The 25,633-nt window shown below is 35.9% G+C and overlaps 4 protein-coding genes across 4 annotated transcripts; 3 read left to right on the forward strand and 1 right to left on the reverse strand.

The window, feature by feature from the left end:
* The first annotated feature begins 219 nt into the window (after window positions 1–219).
* On the forward strand, window positions 220–2,937 carry LOC132607142 (DNA-directed RNA polymerases I, II, and III subunit RPABC5). Its single transcript, XM_060320982.1, has 4 exons — window positions 220–353; window positions 470–528; window positions 1,262–1,356; window positions 2,661–2,937. Exons 1-4 carry the CDS (start codon window positions 318–320, stop codon window positions 2,684–2,686), a joined length of 216 nt encoding a protein of 71 aa, XP_060176965.1. The 5' UTR covers window positions 220–317; the 3' UTR covers window positions 2,687–2,937.
* A 1,251-nt stretch (window positions 2,938–4,188) lies between these two features.
* On the forward strand, window positions 4,189–9,805 carry LOC132607151 (uncharacterized). Its single transcript, XM_060320994.1, has 3 exons — window positions 4,189–5,257; window positions 7,619–8,321; window positions 8,700–9,805. The coding sequence occupies exons 1-3, from the start codon at window positions 5,016–5,018 to the stop codon at window positions 9,348–9,350; spliced, it is 1,596 nt and encodes a 531-aa protein (XP_060176977.1). The 5' UTR covers window positions 4,189–5,015; the 3' UTR covers window positions 9,351–9,805.
* A 6,470-nt stretch (window positions 9,806–16,275) lies between these two features.
* Window positions 16,276–21,376, forward strand: LOC132607156 (oleoyl-acyl carrier protein thioesterase 1, chloroplastic-like). The gene is made up of 7 exons (XM_060321008.1): window positions 16,276–16,803; window positions 17,786–17,919; window positions 18,013–18,126; window positions 18,691–18,786; window positions 20,307–20,394; window positions 20,474–20,542; window positions 20,832–21,376. Exons 1-7 carry the CDS (start codon window positions 16,453–16,455, stop codon window positions 21,102–21,104), a joined length of 1,125 nt encoding a protein of 374 aa, XP_060176991.1. The 5' UTR covers window positions 16,276–16,452; the 3' UTR covers window positions 21,105–21,376.
* A 367-nt stretch (window positions 21,377–21,743) lies between these two features.
* On the reverse strand, window positions 21,744–24,729 carry LOC132607165 (RPM1-interacting protein 4-like). Its single transcript, XM_060321018.1, has 4 exons — window positions 24,572–24,729; window positions 23,096–23,626; window positions 22,292–22,477; window positions 21,744–22,004 (listed from the first exon to the last, which is right to left on the reverse strand). Exons 1-4 carry the CDS (start codon window positions 24,575–24,577, stop codon window positions 21,981–21,983), a joined length of 747 nt encoding a protein of 248 aa, XP_060177001.1. The 5' UTR covers window positions 24,578–24,729; the 3' UTR covers window positions 21,744–21,980.
* Window positions 24,730–25,633: the final 904 nt, after the last annotated feature.

A 25,633-nucleotide genomic window follows, 5' to 3' on the forward strand; every position in this document is an offset into this window, starting at 1 on the left:
CAGTCTTCTAAAAATAAATAAAACTTTGAAAATTGTCATGCAAACACAATTTATATTTTCAAAAATTCTTTTCCGACAAATCTGCCGAGAAGCCACGTAAATATCAACTAAAATTTTCAATTTCATAATGCTACTTTTTTTTAACACAAAAGAAAAAGAAGTTGCGGGTCGGACCAGATCCATATCAAAGAGAAGACATGTCTCTGAAAGCCCAGGCCCATTCACTTGCTATATATACTGAAATTTCTTATGAAGGAACATAGCTGCTTGTCTGCTGAACCTTAAAACTTCGAAACTTCAAACTAGGTTTTTTCAAGATGATCATTCCAGTTCGCTGTTTCACCTGCGGAAAGGTAATTATATTTATTTACCGAGGAAAAGAAGCTGATTTTTACTTAGTGTTTTCGAGTGATTAATTCTGTGAAACTGGTTTAGTGCATAAATCGATTGTTCTTTTTTATGTATTTAGGTCATTGGCAACAAATGGGATGAATATCTTGATCTTCTCCAAGCTGATTACTCCGAAGGGTAAGAATCCTTACATTCCCTGACCCCTTAACACCCCCCCCCCCCCCCCACACACACAAAAACTAAAAAAAAAAAAAAAGAATAGAAAAATTGTCTGCCATTATTTTTTTAAGGAAAACATTTTCCAAGATATTTAGTTCAACCAAACAAGGAAAAATAGGAAAACATTTTCCATCATACCAAAAACACCCATAATGGATTTGATGGAACAATTGATTATGAAAGATGCTTATTCGCTTTCGTTATTTTTATTTCCATATCGCTTTGAATTTCTTGGCTTTATCTGACCTCTTTTTATGCTTTCTATTGAGCCGAAGGTCTTTCGGAAACAACTGTCCTACCTTGGTAGGAGTAAGGTCTGCGTACACTCTACCCTCCCCAGACCCCACCCAGACCCCACGTTGTGGGATTTCACTGGGTTGTTGTTGTAATTGATTATGAAAGATGATTTTTGATAACCCAGCTGATAATAGGCAGCGAATATCTCTCAATCCCTAATGAGTTCCCTAGGGAGTTGATGATTTGACCATCTTTTACGTTGTTAGTATACATATCCGGGCTTGGGACATAGAATGCGAAGTTTAAATCGGATGTGAAGCTCATGTAGGTAGAGTTATACAAAACTATGCACGAAGAATTTGCTTCAAAATGAAACTCGCAGAACCTTATAAAAGTCTTTTGACTTTCGGTTATGTTAGCATGGATCTTTGATATGTATTATCTCATCGTGCAGGGATGCACTTGATGCATTGAATTTGGTTCGCTATTGCTGTCGTAGAATGCTGATGACTCATGTTGACCTCATTGAGAAGCTTCTCAACTACAACAGTATGTTCCTCCTCTCTCCCTCATTTGTATATAAGTATATGATGTTAAGGAACAAGTATGCATTTTTTTTTGGAAAAGGTAAATGTTATGAACAAGTATTATGCTTGAAAAACTAATGGGACTTGCCAATTAAAGACTTCTTGTCTAAACGGGCTCGTATGCGTAATATGCTTGAAAAACTTACAGAACTTGCCAATTTTAGACTAGTGTACACATTCGCCTTTGCTTTGCAAGTCTCTTCTTTTGATGTTGGTGTATAAATATGTGTACCTAGCTTATTTTGCTGATTGACAGGGCTATATTGTTAATATATCGTTCTCAATCTTGTAACAATAATTAGGGGGTTCAATTGAAGGTTTTGGAATTGGTTAAGCGAGGGCTTTCAAAAATAATGACATGTATAATTCTTAAGCAATTATCATACAGCTCTTTTATATTTTGCGAAGGTGAAAGATTTCACTGATGACATAAATCTTCATGTGATTTGAGTTAGACTCACTTTCAGTTGCTGAATATTTTGACACCGCCAATGGTGAATAAACTACTTGTTTGTGTCTTCTTCTCCATTCTTAATCATGTATTCAGCAGATAGAACCTCCTCTTAGAAAAACTAGCAGCTCTATGTCTGTTTGACTGAAAACCTGTATATATTGCTTGTTTTTCTATATAGAGTTATTGTGCTAGTGTAGCTCCAGTGAAGGAGGCACCGCCTCACCCAGTCCCCTTCGTCTTATCATGGAAAGCACCAAATCAGTCACTATGACAATGGCCCGCCTTGCACTTCCATTAGTCTGTCCGTTGATCTATCTATAGCAACAGCACATAGCACTTCCTATTAACATGTGCCCTTGATAGGAACCTTTGGAAATTGTTCTTCCCCTGTTCTCTTAGTAAAGAAATCAATATCACCTCATGGAAGGAGGTGATGATGCTACTTAAGACCAAGCCAATATAGAAATGATAATCTACATGGTTTTAACTGCTGACTCATAAAAAACAATTAGAAAAACCGTGTTCAAGTTATTCTGCAGAGAGATATGTAACTGGAAAAACCAGATAGAAATATTAGTTATTAGTTTTATCTTTAATGTTTCCACTGTGATCAAATGACATGATTAACTTCTTAAAGCACGAGTAGATCAATTTTCTAATGTGGAACTCATGTTCTAGCTGCTAAAATTATTATTTTCATCTTCTGTGGTGCTATATTTGGTTATCACTTCTCATTACGTGCTGGTAAGAGAAGCTGGCTTTAATACTAACATGGTCATCTTATGCCTCTTTTCCCCCTTTTTCTTTGGCAGCACTGGAGAAATCCGAAGGCAGTTGAAGCAACTTCCCGGACTAATGAGCTTAATTAACTAGTGTTTATATCTAGAACGTTTACTTTTAGCTGTAATTCTCTTTCTAGTTGTAAGGAGGTGAAGTAAATTGTTCCCTTATGAAGTGAGCCTTTTGATTCGTGCAACCACTAAACGGTGTGATACTGCAAGCTGCACTTGATTTTTGTTGGTTCTTAATCTTCTGGTTGCCTATTGACAATGTAATTGCTGGTGTAGTAAAACCCAAAACTTTAAAGTTTGGACCTTCTACTATTTTTGTTTTACATTTTAGTGCAAGGCGTTCCATTTACGGTTTGTTTAGCATTTCATTCATGGTGGTACATTAAAATAGTTGAGGAAAGTAAGAAGGAAGAACAAGGTATTTTCATTCGCCAAAACACCTCTCGCTTTTATTGCAGATGGTTATTCAAATCCATATTTCTAATTTCTCTGCGGAGAATCAAATAGCTTATATAATAGAGATAATCATAAAAAACGTACTTCAAGTATCACTTATTTTTGAGTTTCTACTTGAATTATAAAGTGTCAGAATTTCCTACCTAAACTAGTTCACTTTCCTTACCTGAATTATTACCAACTAGTTTGCAAAACAAATCTCAACTATTAATTTTGAGGTGTGTTTTGCTCAACTATCAATTTTGAGGTGTGTTTTGCAAATAAGTTGGTGATAGGAAAAGTGAACAAGTGATAGTTGAGGTGTGTTTTGCAAATTAGTTGGTGGTAGTTTAGGTAGGAAATTAAAAATAAGGTGATACTTGAGGTGTGTTTTTTACCCTTAACCCTGTATAATACTTTTCAATGTTTCACATATGGGTTTTGTATATAAATTTTACCTCGTCTCAATATTTACATCAGATGGTTGACCACTTGACCTTTGCGTTTTTTGTAAATTGAATCGAGTAATTAGTAGTATTGGAAGGAATAAATAAAAAGATAAGAGTAGAAATAAGAGACAGGAAAATTGCTTCAAGCCATGCATGTGAGAGGATGGTGGTTTGGGCAACGATCAATGTGGAATTGAGCTGTTGGTATCAATCAATTCGAATGAATCATTGGCAGCGAGGGCTCGTGCATGTGATTTGTTGATGGTTGGTCATCATATTTATTACTAGTACTAGTGCTTGAAAAGGAAAGTAGACAGAAATCTCATCACTCGCGGATGATCAAGGAAGTTACCAGTTCTTAGATTGAATTTGGAAATACTATTGCATGTGACTTTGCCGGGAGAAATGATATAAAAGATTGTTTTTCTCCAGGTTTGACCAGTGAATTGAACTGAACGGGAATCAGGTTTTTCATTTTACGAAGTAAAAACGCATAAAGTTTTATAAGCTGTCGATGTAAATGTTTTTTCCATCAAGTCATAAGTATATCTATAAAGATTTGAGATCTTAAAATAAGACATATCACATTTTACATCATGCAAAGATCCTTTGGGATGCTTACCTGCCAATACCTTAAAACAATACGTTTAATATTGCACCACGCTAATATACTAATTGGGTCTAGTTGAAGTACATTCATACCTTATGAAGTAGTACTTCATAAAACTTCTTACAATTTGATACTGCGGAAACTAAAATTCACAAACAAAAATTGACTCTTCAATAAAAGTTTAACAGAGATGGAACAAAAAAAATTCTGGTTCTATTCTCCCCCTTTTAAAAATCCACCCTCTCTTTTTTAATTAAACATTGGCAACAAAATACGTTTTCCTCGGGGTGGGAGTTGACTGTTGAGTGGGAGAATGTGAAACAAACGTGAACAACGTTAATGCACCAAAGTGACAATCTGGAAAAGGGAAGTGTTAAAAAATAGTATTGTTATGTCACCATTACTTATGTTTCACTTCTTGGTTAAACTAATCCAATCTTTATGTTTATGTTAGTCTTTTCCATGTTGCGCCTAATATATTTTCTTATTCTAGTAAGTTTTGAACAGAAGAAACAATAAAAATACACTACTGGTACTAAATGAGACTTACCATTTCTGCAGTTTCCTGTCTTCTGCTCATCCCTGTGCTTTCTCTCTCTGACAGGAGATTTCATAACTTTATTTTTTTAATATATTTCGGATTTGAAAAATCCCATCTTTTAAGCATATTTTGAGCGACTTGTTCCCCATTTCTCTGCAATACGTTATCATATTCAATGATAGTTACCGCACCCCCTTATAGACTGGTATGAAGCTACCTGGCAAATGTCACAAACTAGCATTTTGAGCTAAAAATGCAATCTTTTCACCTTCAATTGTGGATCTAAATTTTATGTTCTTTCTTGATTTTAAAGACAACCCATTTAAATTAAAGCTATAACAATGGTGGGTTTGATAGAATCTTGGTGTTTCTGTAATGGAGGTGGCAAGACTGAGAAAATGAAAGGCACCATTTTTACAGGCAAAGGTTCTGCTATGGCTCATATAGGTGAAAATGGCACTGGTTTCTTGATCCACCGGAATTTACTGCTTACTACACATGTAATTCTTCCTTCTGTGAATGCTGCTGAAGGTGCTGAGATCCGCCTTCAAAACGGTGTCGTTGCTTGCCTTTTTCCCCACAGGTTAGACTTTTCTGTTATTGACTTTGATCTTTGGTCTTTAGTTTATGCTTTATATAGAGTGGAATTGATACTTATGAGTGGCAGAGTTAGAATTTTCATTAAGGGGATTCATAGTATAGTCAAACTTCTCTATAACAGCGTCATTTGTTTGGATATGTTTTTGCTACCATAGCAAAATGTTGTTATAAAGAACATATGATATATCATGGAAGATCGGTTCCACAGAAAACATGGTTGTTATAGTGAAATGTTGTTATAGAGTATGACTGTTATAAACAGGTCTGACTGTATAAGGAAGTACACACGCAAAAGCCAATGTGATTCAATATCTACTATATATACATAAAAGATAATTTTGACCTTGTGCCCCCTAGCTTTGCCCCCTGATGAGTCATATGGTTTACTCCAACTAATTTGGGAATAGTTGTATTTGTTGCTGCTGTTTTATTGTAATGACTGTTTGTTCAGACTCCAAAGGGTGAAAACTTTCCTCTATTATGCTTGTCTTAGTCTATTGAACACCTAATTGACTTAAGGATTCTGTTAGTTCATGACTGTTTTTGGTAAAAAGTTTACTCTTTGTGAGTATGCATCAAATCATTGGCCTTCCATCATCTACATTGTATAGGAATCTTTCAAAATCATATTTTCCGTCGATAGACCTTTTTATGTGGCATTGACACCATTTCAAGCTCCAATTATACATAATATCTCTAAGGGTACAGGAAAGAGTAGTATTTAGTAGTCAAAACAGTTCTTTCTCAAACTATCATTTCTGGTTCACATTCCTGGTCTACTGAAATCAACACTGTGGGTTGTGGCAATTAGTGAAGAGATTGGAGTCTAGATGCCTGCCGATGAAGCTTGAAAGGTGTATGCCAGGCTTCAGCTGGCAAATATTCTTGTTAATGAAATTTGTAATGGTGTTCACTAGTTTGATTTTAGTGAAGCGGATGGTGGTGTTGGTACAGTCCTTCAAACTAACCTTTCCACCAGGCACTGTTCTGTTCACCTCTTACATAAATGATTGATGATGATAAGAAACAGATCAAACTAGCTCTGGTGGTGGTAGGTGTGCATGTTGATCTTGAATTGCTCAAAAATCAGACTACCTGCAGAAGCCAGAAGCTTGTTAATACTTTGTACATATTGAATTCAGTTATACCATGTTCCTCCCCAGAAAGGGAAAAAGAGTAACTCAAAAAACCTCATAATACTCCCAAGTCAAAGAAGGAAACACTAGGAGATTATAGTAATAATTTCTCTGTTTCCCCGTAAAAGAAAACATGCTAGAGTTTCATGAAGAGCTAGTCCTAGTCAAGTGGGTAATACTTCTGTGCTTCTGAAAATTGTTTTGCTGGATCCTTTATTCCCAAGAGTCACAGAATTTTGCTGTGAATGTATATGTTTGAAAGGTATTTATGAATTCAATCATAAGATTAGGGCCACTGCTGACGGAATGGCCCAAATAGGGTGGAATATATAGAGGAGTCAATTGTTGGGCTGAGGTGTAGTTGATTGATTATCAATCACATTAGCAGTAGTTCAGATTGGAGTCATTAATAGTTTATGAAGTGGTTTAATCAACTCAAGTACGATTAATTCTGTGAATAGATATCACACTTGACCTTCCCAAACAAAAAGAGAGATCTGTGGCCTACCAACTCCTGTATTTGCCCGATATGATGTATGTGACAAGAGAGCATGAGAACATAAGAGAAAATGCAACAAGGATTAGATCTGCTAATCTCCACACTACAAGTTTGATGTTTTGCAGAAGATCGGGCGGATCTTTGGGCATTCCATCTTTGGACGAATTTGGATTTTGGAGCTATAAAAATCCATCTCTAGTCGCTGATGTCATCTGTGGCTTTAGATAGAGCATAGCAAACTAAAATGCATGCATGTAATGTTGATGTGTATAAAAATCATTTTCTTCTCGTGTTGCGCAGCAGCTCAAGGTGAATTAATTTTAATTATAATCAGGTTTGAATTTCTTTGACAGGCTACAGTAAAGGTTGCCGATAAATACTTGCAAGTTCTAAAAAAATGCAACATTGATCCATAAAAGGAGAATAAAAATTCCTGGTTAACTGTTATTACCCGGTTCACCAGTCATTGAAGGACATTCTCCTCTTTCCTTTTCTATTTTCCAGTGAGGGAGGCAAATTCTGGAAGTTGACTTGGGCACTAAATTTCCTCATTTTTATCAGATTGAGTGCTTAACTTTATTTTTGTTTTTTAGACTAGCGAATGCTTCTGAATGTTATGCATTATACTTGGGCAGATTTGTCTACCTGGTCAAGTAAGTTTTTGTTTTCGCAGCCCATCTCATTTTATGTAAACTACCTTTTATTGCAGATTCTTCATTACCAGCACCATACTAGATCTGACTATAGTGGGCCTTGATGTCATGGACGGAGATACAAATGCACATGTTCAGCAACCTCACTACCTGAAAACTTGTTCCAAACCTAATCTCGAGCTGGGTAATGTCATTTACCTGTTAGGTTATAGCAAGAAAAAAGAGTTAACAGTTGGCGAAGGAAAAGTGGTAATAGCCACTGACAATCTTATAAAGTTGTCAACCGATGGAATAACTTGGCGCCCGGGCTCTGCTGGTTTTGATGTAAATGGCAATTTAGCCTTCATGGTATGTGATCCGATGAAGCTAGCAAAATCTCCTAACTCGAAATCCTCATCAACTTCACCATCCCCATTATCATCACGGAATCATGGTATTCCTATGCAATTTGGTATACCCATACCTATCATATGCGACTGGTTGAACCAACACTGGGAAGGAAGCCTCGATGACTTCAACAAGCCAAAGTTACCGCTAATTCGGTTGATGTCTGCTGGGCAAAAAAGTGATCATTCTTGTGCATCCTTCACGATGCGGCGTGTTTTTAAGTCAACTGAAGCTGAAAATGACGGGACACCATCATCTTCGAACCGATTGTCCAGACCTAGAGAGGATCTTGGACCAAGCTGTTCTGCTACTAACACTAATTTGGAAGAGGAAGCAGTAACTACTGATCCGCATGCTATCACTCATGTCCAGGTAAGGGTGTCAAATGGGCGGGTTGGGCTGAATTTGGGCAGGTTAACAACCTGTCGAAAAGTTACTTGGGCTGAAATGGGTTGGGCTAAAAAGAGGATCATAACCCAACCCAATTTTTATTAAGTTATATTTACTTTCTTTGGTCTTTTATAATATCTTAGTACCTAATTAAACTATCTTTTTTTTTATTATTGCTTTATATATCATATCAAATAAGAAAATTGACATTCTGAAAATATTTAGACAAGATTTCTCATGGGTCAATTTGAACTACATATCAGCCCAATGTTTTGATGGGCTGAAATGAGCGAGTCAATAACCAGCCAAATCTTGGGCGGTCATGTTTTCATGGGCTAATTTTGCCACTTCTATGTCCAGGGAATTCCAACCCCTGAAATTTTTGAGTCGCGGAGGTTAACTTCAATACAAGTTAGGAAGAAGGAAAGTACTCAAATCCAGCTTTTGGATATTAACTTTCCACCAAAGATTATCAAAGCTGATGATAATTGTATCAATAAAGCGAGAGAAGAAAAATCTAGTGACATCGGCCAGCCAAGCCCTGTGCCAGACGCTGAGGTGTCCTCGACTGGATCTGTTAATGGGGCCCATCAGAGTGAGGTTGAATCAAGTTGCTCTCTCATAGATGTATTGGAAGCTCAAAATGAATACAACAGTGATGGAGAGACAACAATGTACTCCGCTGAAACTGCTGAAAGCAGAAACTATCCAAGTCCTAAAGGGGGAAGGTTTCAGCAAGTAGGAAGAAGCCAAAGTTGTGTTAACTACAATAGATGGGGTCCGGTTTCGAAAAATTCAGCAGCTCGTATTAGGGTAATGCAAGAACAGAAGAGGGGAATTATGCAAGGAAGAAAGGTCTACTCTCAAGGGGCAAATTCTCATAGGAGTAATAATAGTAACTATTACAGCCCGACAGTATCTTCAATCGTGAAGAAACGGAACAACTTGGAGCCGCAAACAAGACCACCCCGTTTAAGTACAGGAAATTCATCACCGAGATGGAATTTCTGATTAATAAATTCTGAAATAAAATCATTCTTTATGTCAGTAACTTTATGTTGGGACGACATTGCAAAGGAATAAAGAAAGAGAGAGAAAAATCAAGTTAGTGGTCATTTACTGAAAGTTCAATGACAATTCTGTGAAGGGGAAAAGATCCTTGAGGCATCTTCAACAGTCCAACATTTTCACCAGTTAACGATTGGTTAGTAACTGCTGCTTATCATTCTGTTTGCTGAGAAAGCAAAATAGGTGGATATAACATACAATTCAAGTGTTAGGGAAAGTGAAAACAAAGCAAATGTTCGATATTGTGTTCTCTGAGGTAAATAATACTCGCAAAAAGTGACTTGCTTTTCCTGAAGATCAAGTTGACCTCATTTTGATGCGATTCTTTATTAGAGTATATTGTATTATGTGTATTTACTCTATGCAAATCAATAAAATTGGCTTCACTTTCATTTCCATGTCTTAGTATGCTTGATTTTATGGAATCATCATCAGAAATAGTGTGTTGTCCTCTTTGAAGGGTTAGTATGCAAGAAAAACTTGACCAGTTCCACTGATACCAAAGAAAGACTATAGTAAGGACCATTTTGAATCCCAGAAGCTGGTCTACTAGAAACTGACATCACAGAGTATAATGCTTTGAAGGTATTTACAACATTTTGACGTGAAATCTCATTTGGTCAGTCAAAACTTCTAAGAAAACAGACAAAATCATTACAACTTCCAAACATGAAAAGGGAAGTACAGAAGATCAAAATGACGCCCATGATGGATTTTGTGATTTGCTATGTCAGAAGAAGAGACAGTGCTGGAATTATGCAACATCTCTGGGACCATACTTGCAGTGATAACATAATACTAGATGGTCTTAACATAGTTACCGGCCCCAGGGTGTGAATGAAGTGGCAATCGTAACTCATAAGGTCTTGTGTTCAAATCCCGAGAGAGCTACTTGGTACTTGTGGGCTTGGTAGAGTTACCCGGTAGCTGTTATGTGACGGGAGGTAGTAGGTACCGTACCCCCTGGAATTGGTCGAGATGAGCGCAAGCTGGTCCGAACACCACAGTTATGATAAATAAGAATAGTTAGTGTGGGGCATATTTGGACTTCTTAATTGACTTGGAATATATTTGAGAGAAATGAAAACGTTAGGCTCATTTGTAAGTGATAGATTAACGAAGGCGAATATGAGACAAATTACGAATGTTAAAGGGTATTTTTGACCCTTTTTCAAGGAACATAGACTATCATTTCATCAATACCTACCAACACATGCACCATATAATCCTATGCACTACGGTGTAGATAGATGAAAAAATATTAAGTACCACACTACAATTTAGATAGATAAAAAGAAATTAACTAACTTGTAGGCACTGGGTACTCCAGACTATGACAAAAGACAAAAAGTCCACCCACTTAATTTGCTAGGCAAATAGTCAAGATCTTCGCTGTAATATCGAAACGTGTAATATAGCCTTAGTCATACCATACTCTATCAAGCTATTAGAACTTCTACATTCTGGTCCTATCCACCTATTGCTGAATCAAACCAATTTTTGAAAAGGACGTGAACACTTCTGTGAAAATAGGCAATAGATGGCGAAAGTTAATAAAGTTCGAGGTTCTTTGTTTATTTTGTTTTTATCTTTTGATTATTATTCTTGTATTCTTTATGCTTAACTTCTTATCCAATTACTATAATTTAATAAACTTAGCATAAAGTTGGTGTGGCAATAGATGGTGAAAGTTAATAAAGTTCGGGGTTCTTTGTTTAATTTAATTATTGTTATGATATTCTTTATGCTTAACATCTTATTCAATTACAATTTAATAAACTTAGCGTAAATTTGGCTGTCCTCAAATGATTATCGTGATCCCTCAGCTATGAATGTACACGAATATATCATCAATAAGCTATGAATGTACAAGAATATATCATCAATAAACACTGTATTATAAAAGTGTTTAAAATGACTTGAAAACCCGCTTCATCACTTTTATAAAGCTATCGGTGGGTTCGTCAACCCAAAAGACATGCTAGGTAATTCCTGGATCAACAAGTCAATGTCGTAAATCGAACTTAGGCACTTATCGATTAAAAAAAATTGATCACCTTAAAGCTCAGCTGAGCTCGAGTGGTTAATTAGTCCGGTTATCTCGGGAAATTCCCGAAAGGGTTGGATTTGGATTGAGCAGAGCCCAACGTATGCGTGGAGATGACTTCATTCAAACGAAAGTTTAAATTTAAAATCAACGACATCGAGCCTAAAGTTAGGATTTGACAAACCCAACCTTAAACCCGTATGTTTGAAATTTCGAACTACATATCCGAGATTTTCAACCTCAATCACGTATGTCTAGAGTTGATTTTGAATGGGCTAAATATTAAATTCTTTGTAATTTCGATTATGTCTTAAATATCGATCTTCCAAGCAACTACACGTGGTAAAAATTTGTAAAGACTAGCCATTTTTCAGACCGATTTTTAAAAAAATAATCATGTCTGAAAATTTGTTGGAAAGTAAAACATCATGATAGTATCATGGATTTCATACTTTTAGTTATGTCGGATCCGGCATAACTTTAGTTTTTCTTTAAGGAGTGTATGCCGGATCCGGCATACACGCCCCAAGGCTTGCCTTGCGAAATTATTATTTTTATTTTATGTCTGAGCAAGAGTTCGAACTCAAAACCTCAGGTATTCGCCCACCTTTTCAAGCGAAGGAAAAAAGTAAGAGATAATATGAAATGGAAGATCAAGTATCTATCTATATTCGCCCACCTTTGAAAGTGCTTTGAAGTTTCCTTCATGAACCTCTCTATGTACATATTTGAGTTGCGATACAAGAGATTAGACGGATCTTTTTCCGCTTAATCATGTTTAAAGATCCTAAAAAAGTAATGCAACACCACTCTAAAACCCAAGCGTAAAAAAGGAATTGGATTTCCAAGTAATTTGTCCATGATGCACCACCGCTCTACAACATTGAGGGAGCAAGTAACTCTTGGAGATATTGATTTTTCAATCTAATGTATAGGTTCTAATAATCAATAAGATAGTGCAAGTTTATCCGAAAATTTTGGTTTGGTTTATCATGCGGGAAAATTTCACTAATGTACAATCTAGCATATAAAATTACATTTGCGTAGTCATATTTTTAAATTACATCCCGCATAGCCACTTTTTTCACAATATACAACATTATACAATAATATACAACTTTATAAATCTGGAGTAGACGATGTATCAACCTTGTATAAAAGTGTATAATAATGTATAGTAATGTATAGAGCTGTTTATATCCAAGAAAATTCAATTGTTTATAACAATATACAAAAAAAATTCAATTGTATTATCACATATGTTAGGTAGCCCCAGACAATGTATCAACATTGTTAAAAATGACATAACGAATTATTAACACAACAATACGAATAATTGACACAACAATCAATATATCAGTAATAGCCAATTTAATCGTACTTACCTTCTATTGCCAAACCTTCCAAAAACGAAACCGCCAATCCTTTTCGTAAAATCTGGCATGCCAGAAACTTAATGATCTTCCGTAATAGTCGCAGCAAAATTCCACCTGGATGTAAATCAATTCTTTCATATTTTCTATCTAAAAAAAAATTATTTTCCTTACTACTTCAAAGGGATCCCGTTATATTTTCTCGCTAAAATATATTCTCTTCCCTAAACGACTGGGACAAAAATACTTACTATCCATGACGTGTTAAAAAACTTTAAATATATTTCTATTAAGATTAAACTATTTATATTTTTCTTTTCAAAGTTAAAATGTTTATGTAACTAATGATTGTTACAGCTAATAGAAGGGAAACTTTTATGTTGATAATGGCTAGTGATGGCCTTTGTGTTGATCCAATGACGTTACAGTGAAGGGTAGAACGGAGCTTTGCAAGACCAATACATATTTTTAATATCATTATTCAAGATTATTTGGGAACTATATGATAGTTAACTGTGGTTAAACACTAAGAACTATAGTTAAATAAAATGACATGTGTTATGCGTTTATTGGCCGGGTGTAAACACCCCGTGTGGGTAAGTTTTTACCCTATCAAAAGTGTTGATAAGTATAGCATTTTCATCGCCAATGCAGAACTTTGACACATTATTATGTTACTATAACAACCTGAATTGACCAAGCAAGATCAGACGTAGCCCCTTATATAGAAAATTATAGTATCATAGCAACTAAATATATAAATTTCCATAGAGCTCTTCAGTTGATTTTCAAAATATCAACATAATACACGGTCTTAACAAAAGTACCAAATCTTTGAATAAATAGACATTCCAAAACTTACATGCTTGTACAAAGGACGAGACAGGCATATAGTCAGGAGCCTTTGGTACATTAACAAGTTACTATAACATTCAGCTCCTTATATAGAATATCATAATATATAGCAAGTAAATATATTAATTTCCAAAGAAGGTCAATTCATTTGATTTTTCAAAACATGAACAAAATCTATCATAATTAATAATATTCCAAAAAAGGGACAATATTTTTGTATAAATAGACACTCCAAGATACACATTTCTGTACACAAAACAAGACAGACAGATAATCATATAGACAAACAAAAGCCTTTGATTTGAGAAAATGGCTATTAACAAATCCATTCTATTAATTGGTTTCTTTTGTTTGGCTCTTCTTTTGATTTCAAGTCAAGCAGCTGATGTAGTCCTTTTAGGACCATGTGATCAATTCCCAGATTGTAATGCAGCTTGCATGAAGGCAGGATATCAGAATGGCACTTGTACTAAGATTGGTGCTGGGATTTTGGGTTGTTACTGTGCATCACTTTAGTGAATTTACTTTTTTACTGCAAGTTATGGTCATTTTTGTTTCATGAATAAGTTGTACTCTCCACAGTATTTGGATGTTCCAAATCTATAGAATTCCGTATGGTTAATTAACAACAAATTTTTTATCTTCTATGAGTCCAATTCAATTTTAGCAAATCTTTATCTTCTATGATTTATCGTGGTGATGAACTTGCAGTACTGTTTCTCCTTCTATAATCTTTCCTTATGTTGGAGAATTCAACAAATTTTATATAATTAAAAATAGTAATTTATTTTTACTCTATTTGTATAATATAATTTTTTTGATAAAGGGAGAATCAATTGAATCTTCTTACCAGAGCCGACTCAACAAGATCAGGGGCTCAAAACCAAACTTCACAAAGAGGCCTATTTTTTTTTTTAAGAAAGGAAAGATTCATACATAATTTTATTTAAAGCCTACTTTTCTAGATTTTTAGTTGTGATGTCATTAACTACTGGTTTATAATCCATTTGTTCTAACAAATCGTTTTCGATTGACAATGTAGCTATCAAAGATTCCTTTTTGGGATTTAGTTAATTCTTCCCAAAAAAAAAAAAACCTTTTTCAAATTAGAATATTTACAACAACATACCCACTTAATCCCATAAGTGGGATTTGGGGATTATTGGTTGTATGCTGACCTTAGCCCTTTCGGAGGTAGAGAGGTTTTTTCCCATAGACCCTCGACGCAAGGAAAAACATATTAAAATAGTACATAAATAGAAATATTTAATAATAAGAATAGTAAAAGCGAGAAAATTAGAATTTGATAATATATAGTATATTACAATATTTTAGGAAAGGGGCCTAAAAATGTTGGGACCCCAAGCCATTGCTTTACCGGCCTTATGATCGAGTCGGCCCTGCCTCTTACCTCCAAGCTCGGTTTTGGTTGTGAAATTAGGGCTAGCTGTGGTTGTATTTGTGAAAGATTTGAACAATAAAGTAAACACAATGTAGGTTTTTTTTTTTTTTTTTTTTTTGGTTTCCCACCCAGTATGTGTATATGTGTGTGTGTATATATATATATATGTAGATTACCCGCATTGGAGCCCGACAACATTCGGGATTGCGCCGCGTAGGGCCCCATTAGCGGGGAATCGCTCACTACCAAGAATTTTTTCATACTCAGGGTTTAAACCCGAAACTTCTGGTTAAGGGAGTAGCAGCCCCATCCGTTGCACCACATCTTTTGATAGTACACTTAATTTAGTTAAATATAAACATTGAAATACAAATCCCCATTAAGTGAAAACAAACAAAACCTCATTATTATTTATTTTAGAGTTTAAATTATATATACTTTGCCCTTCGCCTAGAATCCCATGAGTTTCGGGTTCGAACTCCTGTTCAGTCAAAAATTTTAAAAAAATTCGCAAGACAGAGTTTGAATTTCGCTTTGACTCTTCCGGCAGAATTTGCCTTGAGGCATATTTTTTTTTTTTTTTACTTTTCAAGGCAAACTTTTAGTTATGTCTTAAGGAAAAGTTCCGCTTTATGGAACATACTTTTAGTTATGCCTTGACTAAAAGTGTGCCCCATAAGACATAACTAAAAGTATGCCCATAAGGCGGAACTTTTTCTTAAGGCATAACTAAAAGTTTGCCTTATAAGGCAAAGTCTATGCTTTAAGGAAAAGTTCTGTCTTACGGGGCATAACTAAACTATGCCTTAAGAAAAAGTTCTGCCTTTTGAGGCAGACTTTTAGTTATGTCGGATCCGGCATAACTTTAGTTTTTCCTTAAGGAGTATATGCCGGATCCGACATACACGCCCCCAAGGCTTGCCTTGCGATTTTTTTAATTTTATTTTATACCTGAGCGGGAGTTCGAACCCAGGACCTCAGGTATTCGCCCATCTTTTCAAGCGAAGGACAAAACTTAAAGACTATAAATATGAGGGCCAAAATTTAAAGATAACCCCAAAAGAAGGGTAATCCGCGGAAAAATAAGTTGAATTTTACCACGTGTGCAGTAATTCCAAGACATTTGTGGTTTAGACCGGATCGGGTCCCGGGTAGGTAAAATTGGCAGGAAACAAGTGGCATCATTAATTTCCTCTGTAAATGCGCTAACTTCCTGAGAACCTCAACTTCACTTCACCTCGAGCACATCGATAAAAAGAAAAAAATCAAGACAGACGCAAACACACAACTCACTCAATTAACATTCGACCACATCAAACACTCAACTCTCTCTCTCTCTCTCTCTCTGTATTAATTCGGGGTCAAACAATGTTGTTGCGAACGACGTTTCAAGCTTGCAATGCAACAATTGGAGATAACAATCAGTGCTCTTCAAAGCGATTCTTTAATTCGAATTCCGTTTCAATTGGGTGTAGAAAATCTTTTATTTCTTCTTCTTCTTCTTCTTCTTCGGCGGGTCGGGTCGGGCTGGTTCGGGCTGTAGCTACTAATGAGACGAAGAGTAAACAGGTTGCTTACGAGCCCAGCCTAGCGGATCGGTTAAGGTTAGGGAGTATGTCGGAAGATCGAATGTCGTATAAGGAGAAGTTTATTGTTAGGTGTTATGAAGTTGGGATTAATAAAACTGCTACTGTTGAAACCATTGCTAATCTCTTGCAGGTCTGTTATTATTATTTTGCCATGATTGATTTTTTTTTTGGGGTGTTGATTAACTCTTCCAGTGAATTTGAGTTTGTCAATGCACGTCTATTTCTAGAAAGCATCGCCTAACTTTTGCTGGTCTGCTTTTGTGACAAGATTGATTTTTTGTTTTTTGTTTGGTGTTGATCAGCTCTTTCAGTTAATATGAACTCTTGATTTGTCAATGCGTATATGTTTCTCGAAATCATCGAATCCATTGTATGTGTGCTTTATACTCTCTGTGTATCAATTTATGCGGCACACTTTCCTTTCTAGTTTAATGTCACCTTTCTATATTTGAAAGCAATTTGACTTTAAAATTCCTCTTTTATCCTTAATGAATGAGATATTTATGACTACACAAATATTTAAGGCTTGTTTCGGACCATAAATTTTAGAAGTCCTCTTTTTTTTCTTTTTCTTAAACTCCGTGCCTAGTCAAATATTGTTACATAAATTGGGATGGAGGGAGTAATAAGTTTGATTCTTTTGTGTTAATCAACTCTTTCACTGAATATGAGCTCTTGGTTTGTCAATGCATGTCTTTTTTCTTTTACTCCCTTCGTCCCCTTTTAACTGTCACTTTAGCTGGAAAAGATTGTCCCAAAATAATTGTCACTTTAGGAATTCAAGATTAAAGTTGGTAATTGTTTCCAACTATACCCTTAACGCTAAAGAAGTAGTTCTTTCTTAATATTGCTCAATTCTCAAAAAAAAAACAAACAAAAAAAAAACATAAAGGGTTAACTTAGTAATCTATATCTTAACGGGCATGAAAAGAGCTAGAGCGATAGATAAAATGGGACTGAGGGAGTACTTTTCTTTCAGCTGGAATGGTATGAGTATAAAATTTCGGGGTATTATCTTTCGCTCTCCTTACTCTGTCAGTGGTCCTATAGTATTATTTGGCTAAACATGTATGCTTATATGGGCATAAATATACCTAAACTCTATTATGCAGGAGGTCGGATGCAACCATGCACAAATGGTTGGATTTTCAACTGATGGATTTGCAACTACCCACACCATGAGAAAATTGCATCTCATATGGGTTACTGCTCGACTGTACATTGAGATCTATAAGTACCCTGCTTGGTAATCCTTTTATACCTTTGAGAGTGTTCACTGTATAGTTGATTTGACAAGGATGTTGCAGCCATTTTTAACGTTGCCTGTGATATGGAACAGGAGTGATGTCGTTGAAATAGAGACTTGGTGCCAAAGTGAAGGTCGGATTGGGACTAGACGTGATTGGATTCTCAAAGACTGCGCTACTGGTGAAGTCATTGGAAGAGCAACCAGGTGGAGAATTTATTATAAACTCCATAATCCGTAAATAGACCTAATAGAAAGAATATAGGTAGCACTAAAAGAGATTCTTGTCTAATGCACCTCTCCAGGTGTCCTTATCCACAGAAAAGAAGAAATAAAAAAATGCACCTCGCGAAGTGGACATGTATGCTTCTGGGCATGCAGTTTTCTGGGCTTAAATATATTTGTTGCAAATACTTAATCTTTTTTATACATATTGTTATCCTGTGAATTCCTTACCTAACAAGTGTGGTCTAGTTTTTCCATGCCACTTGGTTATTAAATACATTTCCCGCAAAAGTAGCTTTTGGAATGAATGAATTCTTCTTGTAAATTACTGCATAAAAGCTGAAAGGACCTCCCATGGAGTATGTGTTACGCTTCTAAATCAACCCGGATCAATATATTTACTTTGTGGCACTGTAAATGATTTTTCTCTAGTATCAAGGTCACAGATCCCAATTTTTGACAATTGATAAATCCTTTCTTTTCCTATATTGCTTGTCTTGTTATTCTACAAAACTTAAATTAGGATATTATGATATTTGATTGCAGCAAGTGGCTCATGATGAACCAGGACACAAGACGGCTTCAAAAGGTCACTGATGAAGTTCGTGATGAGTTATTGATTTATTTTCCAAAAGAATTGAGGTAAACTTAGGTTCCTTTTTTGCCTTTTTCTTATTTCCCTTCCCTTCGGTGGTACTTGTAATTTCCTTAGTGAGTAAATTCTTGTAAAAATAACTCTAATGAGAAGCTGTTCATTGAACTTCTTGAAAGGACTGGTGTTAGGTGGGTACACGCTTCTTTCTACTTGTAGATGAAAATTTAACTGTTAAATACTATCATAAGTTATGCTTATATCTAACACTTAATTGGTTTGGATCTTGAGGATATTACAAATTCGTAATTATTACATCTATTTCTTGGTATTTGATGAGTATGTCTGTATCTTAGACTGATAGATGGAATGGAAGAGTATAACACTTACATTGATGGTGTAGAAAATGGGAACCTGGCCCCCTCCTCAAAACTCCTCAGATCCATTTGACTACCTTACAAAAATTATTGAGTAGAGATATGAATTGCAGGGGGAGTTTTTCGTTCCTTTTTTTTTTTTTTTTTTGGGTTCAAAATATTCCTTCATGCCATTATTAAAAAGATCATCAATAAAAACTTATCCTTCTATTTATCATAATTTACATCTTATTTATCTATAGTAGTTAATGCTCCTTTCTTTCCGGACTGTTCTACCATGACTTTCTCACTTTTGTTATTCCTTGTTTTCATATTGTTTTCGATATGCTTGGTCCTATCTGACCTTTTGTCTTGTTTTCCTCTCTTGTTCTCCTCTCTTGAGCCGAGGGTCTTTCAGAAACAACCGCCATACCTTTCAAGGTGGGGGTTAGGTCTGCGTACACTCTATCCTCCCCAGACCCCACATGGTGGGATTATACTGGGCTTGTTGTTGTTGTTGTACAGTCTAGGGCTGGAAAACCATTTGTTCTCCGAAAAAATTTTATTTTGCTTTCTGGAAAAGTAAAGGTTGTTTCTCAAAAACAATGCTTCCAACATATGCAAAACTAATGCTTCAAAACCAAATCCAAACATGCATGCGCGCACACAGTTTTGCGGAAATCAAAACCGAACTAAAACCAATCTGTTTCCCAATCCAAATGCTATCTGCCACCATTCTGAAATTGGACTGTAAGGAGGAAATAAATATTGGTCTTTCACCTCCCTTCCACCTTTATCATCTTAGGGATCTGAAGAGTACTTCACTCTAGGGAGTCAAAAAATATCTACCCCTCCCCCTCCTTTAATCAAACATTTAAATTGTATATACTTTCTTTTTGATAAATGTGGTGTCCGGGCCAACTTGCGTGTACCTTGACTAATTCCACGGGATACCTCACCAGCAACAGGTACCGGGTAACTCTGTCCACCAAGGCTAGGACAAATGGGAAGAAATCACCTAGTGTCTTTGTCTCTGCTGGGATTTGGACCTGAGACTTAGATTGTATATACTTCATAGTAACACCAGCCATAATTGTGTTATGTGTAACTTGTTACTCTGTCTACTCTGTTGCATATGCTCTGCAATGTCAGTGACGGCCTTTTCACATGTTATAAGGGGTGCTCAATTTTTGTTTGACGGTTCACAATTCCAGGTTAGCTTTTCCTGAGGAGAATAATGGCAGCCTAAAGAAAATAGCAAAACTTGACGATCCGGCTGAATATTCGAAGCTAGGACTGGTGGTAGGTATCATTTTAAAGTATTGAGTTCAATGACATTCTTTTTCAAGCACTCGGGATAACATTCAGTGTTTGTTGGCAGCCACGAAGAGCTGATCTGGACATGAATCAACATGTAAACAATGTCACTTACATTGGATGGGTTCTTGAGGTTTGTAGCTGGTTCCTATCTGTAATTGAATAATGTGGCCAACCATATTTACAACACATTCTTTTTCTTCTTGTAACTAAAACTGTTCTCCCCACTGAACTGTCTGCCATTATAGTGGTAAATTTGACATTTGTGCTGAGATGTTTTAGGGTCTTTTTGAAGTCTAGTTGACAGAACTTTTGTTGCTCATCATTGTGATAAACAGTTAGACTAGTCACGGAATGTGTTTTGTTTTGCATCTATGGACTACTTCCTCTATTTTGCTAACAAAAAACTTTTCTGCTGGCAGAGTATGCCTCAAGAAATCATTGATACACATGAGCTGCAAACAATTACATTAGATTACAGGCGTGAATGCCAGCAAGATGATGTTGTCGATTCCCTTACAAGCGTTGAACCTATTGAGGATGCTGCTGCTTTAGAGATTCAGGGGGCTAATGGATCTGCTACTGCTCCAAAGGATGTAAACAAGAGCTTCTTACATTTGTTGAGATTATCAAGCGATGGGCTTGAAATAAATAGGTGTCGAACTGAATGGAGAAAGAAGCCTGCAAGGATTTAAGTTTTAAAGTATTCTATTGTTCATTGTAGCCTAAGTACTCGACGGAGGAGCTCCCTTTTCTTTTTCTTTTATTTTTTTAACTTTCAGCGTCTGTCTCTTTTCTCGCCTTTCTGCAGTTTTTCATTGTTCTTCTTCTCTTTTTCCTGGAGCTCTGGATAGATTTTGGTTGAGATGAGGCTTCATTGGTTTGTACTAATGCTTTAGTTATGCAAATAGACAGGATGAGAAAAAAGTGTACTAGTATGGGAACGGTAATTATTTTTATCATGTTACTTATGGCATGTATCTCCTGCTGGTAGCTTCATTTGTTCTCATCAGTTCAAGTAGTGTGATTTCAGCGTCATCTTTGCACTAGGGCATTCTTTACCTGCTTAATTTACTTGTTTGCTAATTGCACAACCTTTTAATCTCGAAGTTAGTTGTCAAAACAACTGCATATTAAAGTTATTTCACATACCTCTAATAATAGGTTAGTAGAGATCCAAAATGCCTCGCTCCTACGAGTTCCGTCACTTTAGTCCTCTTTAACTACCTTTTTTCCTGATTTGCCATTTTTGGACGCATTTCATTACAAACAAAAACCAGTAATATATGCATGAATTTTGCCTTTTTTTTCTCGGTAGGGAACGACAGGGGAGGTTAATTAACACGGATCAATTTGATTTAGGAACAAACAAAACATGATTAAAACAATAAGTAGACAATACAATTGCAAAATTCAGCTGAAAGCGTAACAAAGACAAGAAACCACTAGCCCAAACTTATTGCTACAAGAAGCCTCGTAACATAGAAAAGATGGCATAGCACAGGAAATTGTTGATCTATTTACACATCCACTTATAGCTTCAGATCACCAGAAAAGCAAGGCCCTCAATTTCACCAAAAAGGACAGCAGCAACTCTGCATAATACAGAGGAAAGGATAAGTAAAAGGATGAAACAAATGGATAATCGTAGCAAAGCACAAGTAATTACTGTTGAGACATATATAATTATGTAACTATGCCCGCTCTATCTGCTTACGCTTTTAGATGAAAAGGTCACACAATTTAATGTGGTACCAAAGCAAGCAAGAGGTCCTCGATTCAAATCTCAACGTCAACCAAAAAACATGTTTGGCCAATGAAAAGGAATGAGGTCCACACGTTAGTAGGCGTGTTAAGACATAATATAACTAAGTCACTATACCTTCTGCTTTTCGTTTCGTTGATTCCTTTGTGTGCTGTAAGATGGTCTACCAACTGCGCCTGGATTTCCAGAATCAACGTGTCTTTCCTCTCGCACCTTGTTAAAAACCTCAGTGTAGTTTTCTGCAGCTTGAGGATCGTTGTCGTCCCATTCACCAAATTTTGGAACTACAGCTCCTCTATCAGGCTAATAGAAGATGGAGAATAATCCCTTAGTTCAATTTCAATATCACCATAGACTTTTTAAGGTCAAACTCAATGATATGAAAAATTAACTGGGCAAAGATTTAAAATGATTAAACATTTTTTCGTGCAGATTTAGCTGCAGCATGCATCAGCTTGACCTCAAAAATCAAATGCAACATTCAGTTTGCAGTATTTGTTAAATAATTGGTTACATGTGATCCAAAGGATACAGTGTAAGAGCCACTAGCTACTATTAAAGCAGAAGTATCAAGAACTTATATACACTGACGGTATAGCAAGATTTATACGAGCAGTACATTTTAACCTGTTGTAGCCTTGTAAGTGTAGCTGGTAACCTGCTTTATTTTCCAGTGTACTAATTTTAAGATGGTTACCTTTTAGTTATCTTTTACGTTACTTGATAGTGCAAAATCTTTTTATACAGTTAGTGTATATACAAGTTAAACTCAAGGTATCAAATGCAGCTCCAGGAATGACCAAATATCTAACTCCTCCTAATTAGCTTGTCTCTGTCAAATAGGACAAATAAGACATGCAATCACAAGTTGAAAGTCAATCTTTTATGATGCAAGATGAAATAGAATATGAAGAAACGTACACTTTCTTGCTTCGTTTGGTACCTCCCAGGAGTAGCATGAGCACTTTCAAATGATCTTCCAGGAGTATTACGAGCACTTTCAAATGATCTTCCAGGAGTATTACGAGCACTTTCAAATGATCTTCCAGGAGTACCATGGCTACTATCATATGAATTCTTCCCTTCCAAGACAGGAGATGCAGCTACTCGTCTCGATATCTTTGCCTGGTTATAACGGGAATTCGGGTGAAGTGGTGACTTCGCAATGCCGTGATCCGAACCTCCACTTTGTCTAGCAGGTCGACCAGAATTTGATCCACGACCTCCATTACGGGCAGGAGAATTAGCACGAAAATCACCATCTTCTCTACTCACCCGAGTTTTAGGTTTGGAGGGAGGAGCAACATTGGGAAACATGTCTGGATTCTCTTGAGGGTCATTTGGATTTATTATCTTTCCACCACCACGAGTTTTCCTTGCATTGTCAAAAACGGCGGTATAGGGAGTGTCGTCTTCACTTTCCCAATTGCCAAACTTGGGCACATTCGAACGCTGCAGTAACAATTAAAAGGAAATTCAATATATGTGAGTGTGTCTTGTATGATGGTAGTCATTTTCCGTGAAAAATGTTGAAAAAGCTAGTCTATTTTTTACGATCAAGTGTGTTTAGTATGATTCAAGTCATTGTTCTACCCTTGATCATAAATAGCATAATATTCAATTATTTCTAATTGTACAAGAAGGTAAGTACTTTACACACAAATTTCAAAAGAATTACAGTTTGTTATCAGCTTCACTACATGAGAGTTAAGACAAGTGAAACCATGGAACAAAATTTTTGATGCATGAATAAAAAAGAAAGTATCATAAGAATCATTATAATTAGGTAATAAAAACAAAAAGAAGTTAATTTCAACCAACTGGTTTTGTTGAATAGGATTAATATCTATTCAGGAACTTATTGAATCTGAGCTAAATCCTTGAAATAGATCCTCATAGTATGTTACAACAGCAACAACGAAAACTACTTATCAATCCGAATTATATTGGGGTCAACTACATAAATCATCACTATCCATGTCGATCCTTTTAAGCTCGTCTCAATCCAATATTATGATAATTAGTTTCTCTAGCACTAGAAGTTCTCTAACATTTCTACCAGCATATGAATCTCTAAGAAGACCAAATGACTCCTAACAATAGAGCTGGAGCCGAGATTTGAAGTTTTTGGTGTTCCAAATTTGCCACAGAACCCCTTTTTAATGGATTCATTGATGCAAATATGGGGTCTAAGCAAAAGCTACTCCTCCGAACCTGTATCTTATAGCTTAGACCCAGCTAGCAAACACTGAACCTAAAGCAAACATACTAACACGACAAAACTTAATCCACATATAACACACCAAACAAAACAAGTAATTAAGCCTCAGCCACATATTGCTGAGCAATTAGGATTGAAGCAAATGGAAACCAAAAGAACCAAGAAAAAAGACTTACAGCCATTGCTCTTGACCAAGCTGTTTGGAAAAGAAAAAACAGATAACAGTTTCTCGAGCAGAGCTTCAGACTAAAAGAGGAAAAATTTCAACAAGAACTCAAAAAGAGAGAAAGAGAAGGGAAGGAGAAAAGAAGATACAAAGGAAGGCAACTTTAAGAGAGATATATAAATACATGGGAAGAATTTTCAAAGCATTGACTTTGTCTTAGCACGTATTGGTTGACTATTCTTCTCACACAACCTGTAAATGTAAATTCTGTTTTAAGTCACTGCCTACTCGTCTTTCTCAAAGTCTTCCCCACTTCTATGTTATTTTTACCCCATGCAGAGAGTGGACTAGCATTAATGAGTTTTATCTGCCTTGTTGCTCTACTTGCTTATTTATGTCTATCGTGAGTCCTTTCACCACTTCACCTTTTTGGAAAGTCACGGCCGAAGTTTTGGAACCTAGTAAAAAGTGAACACACAGTAAGTCAAGCTGATTCAATATATATACAATAAAAAAGGTTTTTTTTTTTTTTTTTCATCTAGCCACACAATTTAATTCATCCCGGACACGGTTTGATTCATGATTCATTATAGGGGAAATGTATCAATAAAATTATTCTTCTTCTTCTTGGCGGAGAAATAATCTTTTGCACTGTTATGACGGAAAAAATGATGGTTATGGTAAATTTTGGGGATACGTATGGCAATTTTTTTTATGCTGACATAATTGTATATTTGGGGTATGTCGGGTGTATATGATTGTATATCTTATGTATCACTAGACATACAATGGCAGACACGCGTCATATAAAATATATATGACATCATTGTATCATATTGTTGGAACTGAGTATTTGATTTCATTTACTAATTTTAAGCTTTTGAAGCGGAACAAATTCACAGTTGGAGAGCAAGTTCATTGTTGATGGTTATGAAATAGTCTTTTCTTCTCCTTCTTCTTCTTCTTCTTCTTCTTCTTTGTACAGGAATGATTTTTCATTATTATGGTGAATGAGTGGTGTTTATGGTGTAGTGTTCTGGTGATCGTTATGGGGTTCGTAATTGCGGTCTAG

The sequence above is a fragment of the Lycium barbarum genome, chromosome 1 (genome assembly GCF_019175385.1).
Source record: "Lycium barbarum isolate Lr01 chromosome 1, ASM1917538v2, whole genome shotgun sequence".
NCBI lineage: Eukaryota > Viridiplantae > Streptophyta > Magnoliopsida > Solanales > Solanaceae > Lycium > Lycium barbarum.

Bases quoted from the DNA above. Each gene is read 5' to 3' on its own strand.
- LOC132607142 (XM_060320982.1), top strand. From the start codon at position 318: ATGATCATTCCAGTTCGCTGTTTCACCTGCGGAAAG. The intron at 354-469 runs GTAATTATATTT...TTATGTATTTAG, and splicing joins GCTGTTTCACCTGCGGAAAG to GTCATTGGCAACAAATGGGA. The intron at 529-1,261 runs GTAAGAATCCTT...CTCATCGTGCAG, and splicing joins CAAGCTGATTACTCCGAAGG to GGATGCACTTGATGCATTGA.
- LOC132607151 (XM_060320994.1), top strand. From the start codon at position 5,016: ATGGTGGGTTTGATAGAATCTTGGTGTTTCTGTAATGGAGGTGGCAAG. The intron at 5,258-7,618 runs GTTAGACTTTTC...CTTTTATTGCAG, and splicing joins GCTTGCCTTTTTCCCCACAG to ATTCTTCATTACCAGCACCA. The intron at 8,322-8,699 runs GTAAGGGTGTCA...TTCTATGTCCAG, and splicing joins ATGCTATCACTCATGTCCAG to GGAATTCCAACCCCTGAAAT.
- LOC132607156 (XM_060321008.1), top strand. From the start codon at position 16,453: ATGTTGTTGCGAACGACGTTTCAAGCTTGCAATGCAACAATTGGAGAT. The intron at 18,787-20,306 runs GTAAACTTAGGT...TCACAATTCCAG, and splicing joins TATTTTCCAAAAGAATTGAG to GTTAGCTTTTCCTGAGGAGA. The intron at 20,543-20,831 runs GTTTGTAGCTGG...TTCTGCTGGCAG, and splicing joins ACATTGGATGGGTTCTTGAG to AGTATGCCTCAAGAAATCAT.
- LOC132607165 (XM_060321018.1), bottom strand. The intron at 22,478-23,095 runs GTACGTTTCTTC...ATCTTCTATTAG, and splicing joins ACCAAACGAAGCAAGAAAGT to CCTGATAGAGGAGCTGTAGT. The intron at 22,005-22,291 runs GTATAGTGACTT...TGTATTATGCAG, and splicing joins AACGAAACGAAAAGCAGAAG to AGTTGCTGCTGTCCTTTTTG.